This window comes from Hippoglossus stenolepis, chromosome 22 (assembly GCF_022539355.2).
Source record: "Hippoglossus stenolepis isolate QCI-W04-F060 chromosome 22, HSTE1.2, whole genome shotgun sequence".
In the NCBI taxonomy this organism is placed as follows: Eukaryota; Metazoa; Chordata; class Actinopteri; order Pleuronectiformes; family Pleuronectidae; genus Hippoglossus; species Hippoglossus stenolepis.
In genome coordinates, this window is record NC_061504.1 from 201,540 (window position 1) to 214,748 (window position 13,209).

At 38.8% G+C, this 13,209-nt stretch overlaps 1 protein-coding gene across 9 annotated transcripts in view; it reads right to left on the reverse strand.

The window, feature by feature from the left end:
* ipo8 (importin 8) overlaps positions 1 to 13,209 on the reverse strand; it is a 94,020-nt gene that overhangs the window by 31,369 nt on the left and 49,442 nt on the right. For 5 of the 9 annotated variants that reach the window (XM_035147957.2, XM_035147958.1, XM_035147955.1 and 2 more), the window contains exons 12-15: positions 5,270 to 5,386; positions 5,059 to 5,148; positions 3,563 to 3,589; positions 3,223 to 3,388 (exon numbers count right to left, since the gene is read on the reverse strand). In XM_035147957.2, coding sequence (XP_035003848.1) covers positions 3,223 to 3,388; positions 3,563 to 3,589; positions 5,059 to 5,148; positions 5,270 to 5,386 — 400 coding nt within the window. The remainder of the gene's footprint in view (positions 1 to 3,222; positions 3,389 to 3,562; positions 3,590 to 5,058; positions 5,149 to 5,269; positions 5,387 to 13,209) is intronic. The other 4 variants (XM_035147959.2, XM_035147963.1, XM_035147962.1 and 1 more) reach the window with 1 other exon arrangement.

Below are 13,209 nucleotides of genomic sequence, written 5' to 3' on the forward strand. Positions count from 1 at the left end.
ATAATGGCAGATCCTGTATCGCGCTGGCTGATCGTATTGGCAGATCCTGTATCGTGTTGGCATCTGATTGTGGATCGTGGTGGCAGCTGATTGTGGACTATAATTACAACAAGGCTGCTTTATAGACAATAACTACTCAATTAGTTTACCTTCCATTATGCTACGAACTGTTTATTCAATGTTGTAAATACTCATACTTTTCTGATGTTCTCCATTTCACGTGGCATCTATTACACTTCTGTCCATCCTGGCCGAGGGATCCCTCACATGTGGCTCTCTCTGAGGTTTCTACATTCTAGGTTCAGTCAGCTTAGAGAATCCGGGCACAAATCGATGTTACCATCTGGGCATCCCAAGAAACCTTTGTTTCTGTAGTCCACGCGGCTGGAGTTCAATTGACTCGATAGAACTCCCTCAAGTGCAGCCACTGCGGCATGAAAATTAATGGCCATACACTGTGTGCACAATTATTAGGCAAGTTGTATTTTTGAGGATTCATTTTATTATTGAACAACTACAGTGCTCTCGGTCAATCCAAAATGTTAATAAACCTCAAACCTGAATATTTAAGAAAGTAAAAGTGAGGTTTTGGCTTTCTTAGGAGAATATCTATGTGTGCACAATTATTGGGCAACTATTAGTGTGCAGAATTATGATGCAACTAAATGAAAAACGAAAATTTTCCCATCTCACTTGTTTATTTTCATCTGTTAAAGTGAGAATAATAAACAAACAACTCAAACAAATAAATATTTGACATTTAAAAAAAAAAATCTGTGAGCAATATAGCCACCCTTCTTTTCAATAACAGTAATAAGCCTTCCATTCATGGATTCTGTCAGTTTCTTGATCTGTTGACGATCAACTTTTTGTGCAGCAGCAACCACAACCTCCCAGACACTGTTCAGAGAGGTGTACTGTTTTCCTTCACCGTAAATCTTCCGTTTAAGAAGGGCCCACAAGTTCTCAATAGGGTTTAGGTCAGGTGAGGAAGGGGGCCATGTCATTATTCTTTCATCTTTAAGGCCTTTACTGGCTAGCCACGCAGTGGAGTACTTTGATGCATGCGATGGAGCATTGTCCTGCATAAAAATCATGGTCTTCTTGAAAGATGCAGACTTTTTCCTGTACCACTGCTTGAAGAAAGTGTCTTCTAAAAACTGGCAGTAGGTTTGGGAATTGATTTTGAGTCCATCTTCAACCCGAAAAGGTCCAACTAGCTCATCTTTAATAATACCAGCCCATACTAGTACCCCACCTCCACCTTGCTGGCGACTGAGTCAAAGTGGAGCTCTGTGCTCGTTAATCCAGCCACGGGCCCATCCATCTGGTCCGTCAAGAGTCACTCTCATCTCATCAGTCCATAAAACCTTTGAAAAATCTGTCTTCAGATATTTCTTGGCCCAGTCTTGACGTTTCAACTTATGTGTCTTGTTCAGTGGTGGTCGGGTTTTAGCCTTCCTTACCTTGGCCATGTCTCTGAGCACTGAACACCTTGTACTTCTGGGCACTCCAGGTAGGTTGCAGTTCTGGAATATGACAGCACTGGAGGATAATGGGTTCCTGATAGCTTCACGTTTGATTCTTCTCAAATCTTTGGCAGTTAATTTGCATCTTTTTTTCTCAACACGTTTCTTGCGACCCTGTTGACTATTTGCAACAAAAAGTTTGATGGTTCTGTGATCATGCCCCAATATCTTAGCAATTTCAAGAGTGCTGCATCCCTCTGAAAGACTTTTTACAATTTTGGACTTTTCAGAGTCAGTTAAATCTCTTTTTTGGCCCATTTTGCCAGGGGAAAAGAAGCTGCCTAATAATTATGCACACCTTGGGTGTTGATCTCCTTAGGCCACACCCTCCCTCATTACACAAAAACACATCACCTGATATGCTTAAATCCAATAGGCATTCAAGTTTATACAGCTTGGTGTTGGAAAATATGCATAAAAATGATATGGTCAAAATACTCACTTGCCTAATAATTGTGCACACAGTGTATATCTTGTCCTGATGTACAAAAAAGTCTGGAGGACCCATATTCCGAACGCAACATGAAGTTAACTATTTTAGATTCAGTGGTCTTTTTTGGCGATTCACACACATCGTACTCTAACAAACTCCTCTTAGAGGATTAATCAGATCAAATTTGGTCAGTGCAATTTAAACACCTTGATAATGAAAATATATACTCTTTGTGAGTTTTTGTCAGAAATGACACATTTTTGCTTCCAATATGGGTCTTGCATATGGGTGTGGAAAAATGGCTGGATAGTGCCCCCTACAAAAATTCTGCGAATCATCCCCTGCGGTAAGTTTCACCAACATGTATGAAAATCTATAGGTATATGTAATATGTCCAATCTTACAGAAAAGTCTCTCGGACCCATACCCTAAATCCAACAGGAAGTCAGCCATTTTTAAAAGTAATGTACAATTTTTGCTCACTTTTAGCCATTTCTATGCATTGTACTTTAATAAACTCATCTTAGAGGATTAAATCGGATCGCCTTCATATTGGATCATTGTAATCTTAACACCTTCAAGATGAAAAGATGTACTCTACGTGAGGTTGCGTTGAACAGCGTGGTGTGACATAATAGTTTGACGTTTCGCCTTGAAACAAGAAGTTCTTCCAACTTGACTATATATTGTCCTATCTGCACCAAATTTGACAAGACCAGATCCAGTCAAAAGACCCTTAAGACAGTGATGAAGACATCAAGTGATGTGTTGCAAACATGTTGAGCGTTTTTGTTGACCTTTGTTGCTGTGGCAACAAGGCAAAGGTTGAGGCAAAGGTGTTTTTTACAAAAACTAACACATATGTAAGCATGACACATTCAGTCAATTTCATTATCTGATCCATAAATTCAAGTCTGCTAAAAAATGCCATCGTACTTTTGGATTAGTTAAGTTTTGATGGAAACATTTTCATGATTCCTTTTTTCAATTGAACAAGTCAGGCTCCCCTGACTACAAAATTGTGCATGAATAGAATAAATTAGACCTCAGTCTATGAGATTATAATCTGTCAGTCAAGTAATTCATATGTCATATCGCCTGAAGCAGAAGAGAGAGAATCCCTGGTGGCCCAGATGTTTAAATATGTTTGCAATTTATGATCTTATTTGCACTTTGTGGTACTCCAAATTATTTCACCAATTATTTAATATTAATATAAACGTCAAAACACTAACATAACGTCAATACTTGTCCACAGACCTTGCTCCTGGTTGCTGACCAATGTCTGCAGAGCAATGGCAGCCTCCACCTTGACCGGCATCTCTTTGTCATCGATCAGATCCTGTTTTACTAACTCAACAGCATTCCTCAGAACCAGCTCATCCTGGAAACTTAGTGGGCTGAAAGAGTGGAGCACCCAGCATGACTGCCAAAACAAAGCAGAGAACAGCACATTAGCACAGCACCTGGACACTTCTTAGTCAATGTTAGAAATCTAGATCTCTAGATCTCTGAAACCACCACCACAAGTGTCCACTGCTGCTGGAGCAGGTGTGGATTGCAAGCACAACGTGCTAAAGTGAATGAAACACTGACTCACATTGACTGAATGGAGCACCCAACAGGACTGAAAGCAAGGGAACCAAAGGTTAAAGCATTAAAAAACAGTCTATTCATTAAAATTGTATTTAGTGACCCATACAACATATGAAATAAAAGTGTGCCCAAACTGTCTTCAAATATTGAGGTGCCCCTGTAGTATATTGGATAGGGCACATATCAGATAGCTACAAGGTCCATTTCTCAATTCCTGGCCAGGGGACATGTAATGCATGTCAAACCCCCTCTCTCTCCCATGTTTTTTGACAAAAATGTTAAACAATCATCTTGAAACAAAAAAATCTTAAATATCTGCATGTGAGTGGGGTTTCCAAGAACGATCAGTTTAAGATCCTTCAGTCGACAGAGATTCTTTCAGTTAGCATTTAAGTGTTCAGCTCTTTCTAGCTGGAGCAGGGAAGGCTCACTCTTTAGCTACTTTTGTCAGTCGCACACAGACTGACCAGGGGCCTCATTTATAAAACAGTGCATAGGATTCATGCAAAAAGTGTATGTGTACACAAAGTTCAAACAAAAAGGGTGCGCAAAAAAAGATTTAGATTTATAAAACCGTCTGCACCTGACCTGGAACGGAATACCATTGTTCAAAGTGTTTCCTCTAACTGACGATAGTTGTATGACGAGAATACCATAAATATCTGAAGGTGTGAACTCCTCTTTGTCATTGTGGTGCAGAGTTTAGCACTCGGTCCTATTCAGCTGAATATAGACTCTGATATATTCTTAGATAAATTCTTTGTTAAATTTTCTGTTATATTCTCTGTTGTATTTCCTGCTTGAATAAATTGAAAAACAACAGTTTGATCAGAAAATTCTAATTTTATTCATCTCACCACTACTCTAATTACAGAGACTACAATAGTTAATAGGCACTAAAGGAGCCACCCTAAACTGGTTTAAATCCTATTTATCAGATTGATTCCAATTTATGCCAATTAATGATGAGTCATCTGTGCACACCAAAGTTGATCACGGTGTTCCTCAGGTTTCAGTGCTCGACCCAATTTTATTCACCTTATATATACTTCCATAAGGAAACATTATTAGGACTCACTCAGTAAATTTTCACTTCTATGCAGATGACACCCAGTTATACATACTATTTAAAGTTATTGAACCAAATTCAAAAGTCAAATATGTCAACAATAGAAACCATCACAACTGTGAAATAAACAATTATATTTCCATATTGTCACTTTTGATGACTGTGGGCAGTTCAGAGGTCAGATAGAAAGTACTTTACGATAAAAGGGAGATGAAATGTGTATATCCACTCAACATTATGTTTATCAGCTGAGAATTTTTTGTCAGCATGTCCTATATGAGAAAATAATTATTCTGATCTACAAATCAGCCAGTTCTTGGGATGTATGCACACTAACTGGGTTTAAGGTTTTTTCAAGAGCAAGGGATCTCTGAGTGAAAGGAAAACAATTAAATAATTAACCATCAAGGAGCTATGGGGGATTCACTTACTCTGGCTCGCAGGTAACCCATGGGAGAGTTGAGCAAAGGAAAAACATAGTTTTGTAGTATCAGCTCCATCTTCTCCCTGTACATCCGCTTCTGTAGAATTACACACAGCAAAGCACAGTGGTGATTAAAACACACAGAATCTGATCTTTTTTTTTTTTTTAATAGGAAAACTAAATTAAAAGACACACAGAGGTGTATCAGATGTGTGTACCCTCAGTATAAGCTCAGCCAGAGCACCGATGCAGTGCAGTGCTCCATCCTTACTGCGGGGGTTTGCAGAAGGGTCCATCAGTATCTGGTGGCAGAACTCCATCATCTGAGGAAGAACCTTCCAAGAAAGATAAAGAATGAGCTTATTATACAGTTGTATATGAGGGTGTCTGTGGCCGAGAGATACACTTGAATAACTTCACAATTTATATACATATTGCAGGGGTAAAAACATAAATAAAGTTTCATTGTCATATTGGAGGAATGCCCGTTTAAAGTCCAACATTATTAACATAATTAACATATGAGCTAATGTTAAATAGTGTTATGTAACATACTACAGTGTGTTTTAATCTGCAGAACATGAAGAGACGTCAGAACAGATCTGAACTGCTACATGAACTGTGATGACTCTTGATGAATAACAGCTCCTGGACTGTTTGCATCTTCCCTCCATCACCATCGTTACAGTCAAACTACTCACTGTTAAAGAATTTTGATGTAAGAGCAGCTTGTGTTCCTCCAGGCTTTGGACTTTACTCTTACATTAAAGACGACTGAATCAAGTGCTGTAAGATGTACACTACCGTTCAAAAGTTTGGGGTCACTTAGAAATTTCCTTATTTTTCAAAGAAAAGCACTGTTTTTTTCAATGAAGATAACATTACATTAATCAGAAATACACTCTATACATTGTTAATGTGGTAAATGACTATTCTAGGTGGAAACGTCTGGTTTTTAATGAAATATCTACATAGGTGTATAGAGGCCCATTTCCAGCAACTATCACTCCAGTGTTCTAATGGTACATTGTGTTTGCTAATCGCCTTAGAAGACTAATGGATGGTTAGAAAACCCTTGAAAACCCTTGTGCAATTATGTTAGCACAGCTGAAAACTGTTTTGCTGGTGAGAGAAAAACTGGCCTTCCTTTGAGCTAGTTGAGTATCTGGAGCATCACATTTGTGGGTTCGATTATACTCTCAAAATGGCCAGAAAAAGAGAACTTTCATGTGAAACTCGCCAGTCTATTCTTGTTCTTAGAAATGAAGGCTATTCCATGCGAGAAATTGCGAAGAAACTGAAAATTTCCTACAACGGTGTTGACATTGGACAGAGGAAGATTGGAAAAAAGTGTTATGGACAGACAAATCAAAGTTTGAGGTGTTTGGATCACACAGAAGAACATTTGTGAGACACAGAACAGGTGAAAAGATGCTGGAAGAGTGCCTGACGCCATCTGTCAAGCATGGTGGAGGTAATGTGATGGTCTGGGGCTGCTTTGGTGCTGGTAAAGTGGGAGATTTGTACAAGGTAAAAGGGATTTTAAATAAGGAAGGCTATCACTCCATTTTGCAACGCCATGCCATACCCTGTGGACAGCGCTTGATTGGAGCCAATTTCCTCCTACAACAGGACAATGACCCAAAGCACACCTCCAAATTATGCAAGAACTATTTAGGGAAGAAGCAGGCAGCTGGTATGCTGTCTGTAATGGAGTGGCCAGCGCAGTCACCAGATCTCAACCCCATTGAGCTGTTGTGGGAGCAGCTTGACCGTATGGTACGCAAGAAGTGCCCATCAAGCCAATCCAACTTGTGGGAGGTGCTTCAGGAAGCGTGGGGTGAAATTTCTACAGATTACCTCAACAAATTAACAGCTAGAATGCCAAAGGTCTGCAATGCTGTAATTGCTGCAAATGGAGCATTCTTTGACGAAAGCAAAGTTTGAAGAACAAAATTTATATTTCAAATAAAAATCATTATTTCTAACCTTGTCAATGTCTTGACTATATTTTCTATTCATTTTGCAACTCATTTGATAAATAAAAGTATGAGTTTTCATGGAAAACACGAAATTGTCTGGGTGACCCCAAACTTTTGAACGGTAGTGTATATAAAACATTTCTACTGTAAATTATACTCACTGAACTGTATTTAATTTTTCTGATGGATTATAAATTAATTAATGTAGTTTAATGTGAAATAAAGTTATCTATGAAACTCTGTTTTACTAGTCATGATTCTAAGGAGCACGTCTGTTAAAAGTTACAGCAGCAACATGCACATTATTTCAATCATACAAGAACACTGATGATCTCGTTGTTGGAATTTGAAATTAATCACAAGCCTTTTACATTTGGGTTTTAATCAAATCAATCATTGACAATTAAGATATGAGTTGATACTTTCCTTATGTGTCTTATGACAACATTTTATGAAAATTAAAACATTAATTCACCAAAGTGTCCCATTTGATTTATTATAAGGAAGAAAAGGGTAAATGTGTAAAAAACAGGCAAGTCATCTGTAGTCAATGGAAAATTTACTCAGTAAGGCTTAATCATATTTAAAATTTAAAATATCAGAGGTTAGGTAAACACTTCATAGTTTGAATATCTAATACAGTGGTTCTCAACCTTTTTTCAGTAATGTACCCCCTGTGAAATATTTTTTCAGCCAAGTACCCCCTAACCAGCGCAAAGCATTTTTGGTTGAAAAAAAGATGTGATGGCTGTGCCATCAGTGTCTGATTTATTAAACACTTATATTTTATTGAATATTTATTAAATAACAAATTTTAAAGGATTTTTGAATGGATGCTAATTTTAAATCTATTTTAAAAAATCTCACGTACCCCCTGGAGTGCCTTCACGTACCCCCAGGGGTACACGTACCCCCATTTGAGAACCACTGATCTAATACATACTTTTAAAGTGTTAATAGCAGTAAATATTTGTTATAGAAGTCACAATTAATCCAGGTGAACTTCAGGTTGGACAGTTCCAGCTGTTATGATTGAAGACTGTTCACACTAAACACTTACCTGTGAAGGTTGTGACTGCTGAAATTGATCTATTTACTAATTTCAGTTAAATTATGTTTTAGGTCAGGTAAGAAACTGAATATGAGAATATAGATTGAGAATCAAACACAGACATTTTTTTTCTGTGTTTCTTCTCTTGGAGCCAGAAGCTACGTCCATTTTTTATATACAGTCTGTGCTTATAACAGGTGTCCTGCTTGAACTTTAGTAAAGGTAAAATTAATTTACCTCTCTCTGTTCCCTCTCTGCTCTTGAGTCTCAATTACAAGTCACTGTCACAACAATGTAATTTGCCCACTAAATAAATTGCCAAAAGACAAGAGAAGAGCTCAAAATTATTCATCACATGACTGCTTCAACTCAGAACGAAGAACTAGAATAAACAGATGGTGAGCTCAAGCAAATTGGTAATGCACAGTATTTGCACTCTCTTTGCCAAAATGTAAGTTTTTTTTTCTCTGCCCATGTCCCATCTTTCCAGCAAGTTTTGTGGATATCTGTTCTGAGGTTAATCAATAATCCTGTTAACATACAAATTGAACAACCACCAACCAGTTTGATAGGTATGTGAAAACACAACCTCCCAGAGGGATTATTGAGCAATCGAGGCAATGAAAGACATGATTCTGCACAGATGAGCTCAAAAAGCTTAAACATTCTTGTCAGGTCCAATCCTTAAAGGGGACATTGTATGCCCATTTTACCACAAGTTGATATGGTTCCTTGGGGTCTTAATGAAATGTCTGTAACATACTTTGGTCAAAATACCACAAGGATCATTTAAAACAGCACCCTTTTTACCCTGTATAAAACAGCCCTCCACAGAGTGACCTGTTTTGAGTGCCTGTTCCTTTAAATGCTAATGAGCCAGCCCCCCCTCTCCCCCCATGATTTTAAACGATATAAATTACATATTTTATATGATATAAATTATCAAATATGCATCCCATACTTTGTATTCCCCTTCTGTTGTCCTGGAGTTTTAATTTTCCCAATTACATAATTAAATGTCCCCCTCTGCCCATCCACTACAAGCACACAAGCAGACAGACAGAGAGAGACAGAGAGGGGTGGGGGGGGCTATGAAGACCATCATTTACCCCCGAACCCCGACATTCAACCGGTACAACAACAAGCGGAGAAAGCAGAATCGCGGGCTGACCTTATATATACAGGGCCAAGGCCATGTAGGGAGACTTCCAGTGCCTTGTTACGACACAAAACACTGGAGGCTCATTCGAGTCACTCAAGCATGACGTTTCTGACATAGAGGAACTATAACAAAACGCGCAAGTGTTTTTTCCCCAGAGTTTTTGGGTTGGTAGACATGCCAGATACCCACATTAACCTGTAGAAGCACTAACAAAGTGGAATTTGCATGCTATGTCCCCTTTAAATTAGGGATACCGTGAGACAACTAAAGCCAACTTCTAGAACTTAACACCTGGCTCTCCACAGAATGCAATGATCATTTTTGGAGAGAAAAACTATCAAAGAATTATTGAAGCTTTCAAAGTAGCATTCTAAATTAAGGATACTAACAGCAGAAATGAAAGTGACACCAGTTAAGCACCCAACACACATAAAACATAGGAACAAATATCTGAGAACCAACATAGATTATACGCCAACTAAAGAGGTGAAAACAAGACACTGAGGAGGAAGCTGAAAGCAGTACTCTATTAACCACACTGTTCAGAACATCAGTCATTGAGGCCATGCTGTCCCAAGTAAAGAGCAGGCTGGAAGACATTGTGGGATCAAATTATCAGAGAATTCTGTGATCATGTGATACATACCAAAGGAAAAGATGAGCAGAGATTGAAGGAGCAAGAGAGAGACATTCAAAGAAAAATTCCTCAACTACAAAGAGCAGACTAATAAGAATATGTTGAAGGTGCAAGCTAAAGTTATGAACTATAACTCTGGCAAGGAGGCACCATGCAGCCATGTACCAGTAAGTTTGTTTGACTAATTGTTTCTACTGTTTGGGATTGTTCTTCTTTCTTTGTATTATATTAATGTATTATGCACACTAACTCACTTTATGTTTTTGATATTAATTAGTCCCAAATAGCCCCTAAAGTGTGGTGATGATATATTAGAGGAATTTGTGTTCCCGGTAAAGAATTCAGATGCCCTTGTAGATTTAGTGGATGCCTAATTTATGTAAGTACCTTTATGTATATCTATCCATTTTATTTTGTTTAGTAATCACATGCATGGTGATGATTAAATTATGTTAAAAAACTAAATCCCAAAACACCAAATATGCACCTATCAATATGAGCCAGTTCAGCCAAATTTGTGCTTTATGCCATAAGCCGTTTTAACATCATTATATTTTGTGCTGAAAATGGCAAGCAAGTATATCACAGCATGCTTTTCCCAAGATGATTTTACTAGAGCTATAACCATGCTGCTCTATGCACCTGCTCTTTTTACAGTGTTTTGAGATGCTCTGTTGAAATCTATTTACTAATTCTACAAATCTCTGTCTGTCTATCTTATCGTGGAATGCATATCTCAAGAACAGTTGATCTCAGTACCTTTACACTTGGCATGTTTATTGTTAAGGCCCCAAGGAAGTGCAATGTCGAATTTGGTGCAATTTGGACACGCGATACATTTAATATTAATAAAGCAAGCATTGCATTCACTAAGGGCAGGGCAGCGTGTGCAGACTGGGTTAAACATGTCTTGTCCTATGTTCTTGAATAACGCGAGCCGTTGGCCAAAGGTGGCACTAAAATCTGGCCTGCCATATCGTTTTGATTATTTTTATTTCACCATATGGGACTGACACAGACATTCTAGGGTGTCGCGGTGTTTAGCTCCATCATGGCAACAGCTACGAGGACCCTATCACTGCATGAAAAGAAGAATTTGTGTCAGTTAATGCCCCTGTAAATGTCTGTAGAGGTTCAGGTTAACGACTGTTCACAGGAATCTACAGGCAGCACAGAAAACTGCCAGCAACTGCCGGGAATTGACGCGGGGTTCCAGTTTCGGGCAGTTTTACAAGCCTGAAAAACTTGGCAGTTGACCCCCCTGCTCCTAGGTCTATGGGGGGGCTTTCACATGTAAATGGGAAAACTGTGATCTTTACAAATGCAAACAGGATAGTTTCACTCAGTGGTGCAGAGGTTACACCTTTTTCTAACAGGTACTAACTCCCTTTTAAGAAAATCTCTCCTATAAACACATCAGGCTTAGTATAATTATAGAATCATAAAATGTAGCTTGAATAGATTTGCCTTATATAAGTAAGTATAATATAATGAGTGTAATCAGTGATACAATTTCCAGGCTACATCTGATGATACATTGTTAACATTGCATGCCTGTCAAGCTCATCCAAGAAAATCTGTTGGAATAGAGAGAGTGGCACCACTGAACAGTTTTCTAAGAGAAGTCTTTCTGCTGACACCAAAACACTGTGCTTCACATAAAGCATATCAGCACCATATTCACATGTCCATGGCATACTAAGCTGTTGACTCCAATAATTTGGACTTCAATTGTCCTATTGTTGTTATTAAACTTTCCCAGTATTCATTAAAACACTCTTACAATAAGTGCATTCAACTATGAGGGTACAAACCCAGAACAGCAAGAATCATGTAAGAGATTACATTAACTTAAAACCAGAAAGAATAAACTGGTCCTCAGTCACCTACTCATCCTATATAAATGTAGAGTACAATTTAAAAACTGTTATAACCGCTGCTTCAAAAGTGAAAAGGTCAGTTGTGAAGTTTTAGTCTGAAAACATCACACTCAGCTCGTGAATACGTCCATTCCTGAAGATGCCACGTCAGTCGTTAACGTCATCACATTAGAGGGCTCGTCCAATCACAGCCTCATGAATGAAGCGTCTGTCTCCCGCAGACAAGAAATTCCTGGCTGTTGTTTTGCGTGGTTCCATGAATGACTCTGTTTTTGGTGTAAAAAAACTTGCTGAAGTCAACACCACACTGTTTTACCTGGAGGAGAGGATGACTGCATTGGAAAGTAAAGCCGCGGGCCCAGTGTGGAGGAGTCGCAGCGAAAAAGAGGGGCGCACAATCCCCAAATTACGGTAAGAGCTAAACTAAAGAGAAAAGCCATTGCTAACTGCTAAGCTAAGTAATGCCCAGATCTGAATAGCGTGTTAACAACTGTGGTATTAGAGAGAAAGTTGCTAAAAGTAGAAGAGAGCCTTGAGTGCTTCAGCAGAACTACTTTGTTTAAATATGTACGAACTGCTTAAACTTAAGAGTTTGTTCCTGTTTTTTCATAAACGTGACTTTTTGTTTTATAGGAAACCATCCGTCGTCTTCACACCTCTGAGGCAAATTGCAGGTGCCACGAGGCGGAGCAAGGGTAAGATTAAAGAAGAGACGCGCTGTGCTGTGTAAAATATATTCTTTAAGTTGACTTTTTCTGATCCATTTAATCATTGTGTTTTCACAGCCTGAGCCCCCACCACCCACAACGAGGCAGTCGCTGCACATTTGGCCGAAGCTCTCGCTGCAAGCCCGGATTTGCAGTGTGGAAAATGACGCCATTGTATGTAAGTAACTGTTTAGTAATTGTGTTTTATACTGTGGATCTTCCAACGGTGAATTAGCGAGGCTATTTCCATTTATTAATAATATACTCATGTAAGACAGTGAGACACTGCCTGTAAGACGTACTATGACGTACTATGAGCCAGTATGAAGGAACTTCCGGTACATCAAACCAGACCTTGCAGCTCTTGCAGCACCATTGAAAGGTTACGGAGTTGACAGCGAAGAAAGAGGGTAAGATTAGATTCATTAGATAACTTTTCAGTTACATGTGTAGGTGTATGTTGTCATTGAACTGTGCTGATTGTAGTGATTGTGTTTACAGCTGATTGAAGCTGATGAAGCTGATGACATGGATCCATCCTTCCACAGCCAGGAGCTCACCGACCTGTGTGCCACACTTCAAATAAGACTAGAAGCTACACTGAATCTCACAGCTACACACCATAGATGACAACATACTGGAGCAGATTCAGACAGAGTGCCATCAAGAACCCAGAGGCGGTGGCAAAGAGACATTTCAAGCTTCACCTAATTAGTAAAAAAAAACCCCATCCTTTTCA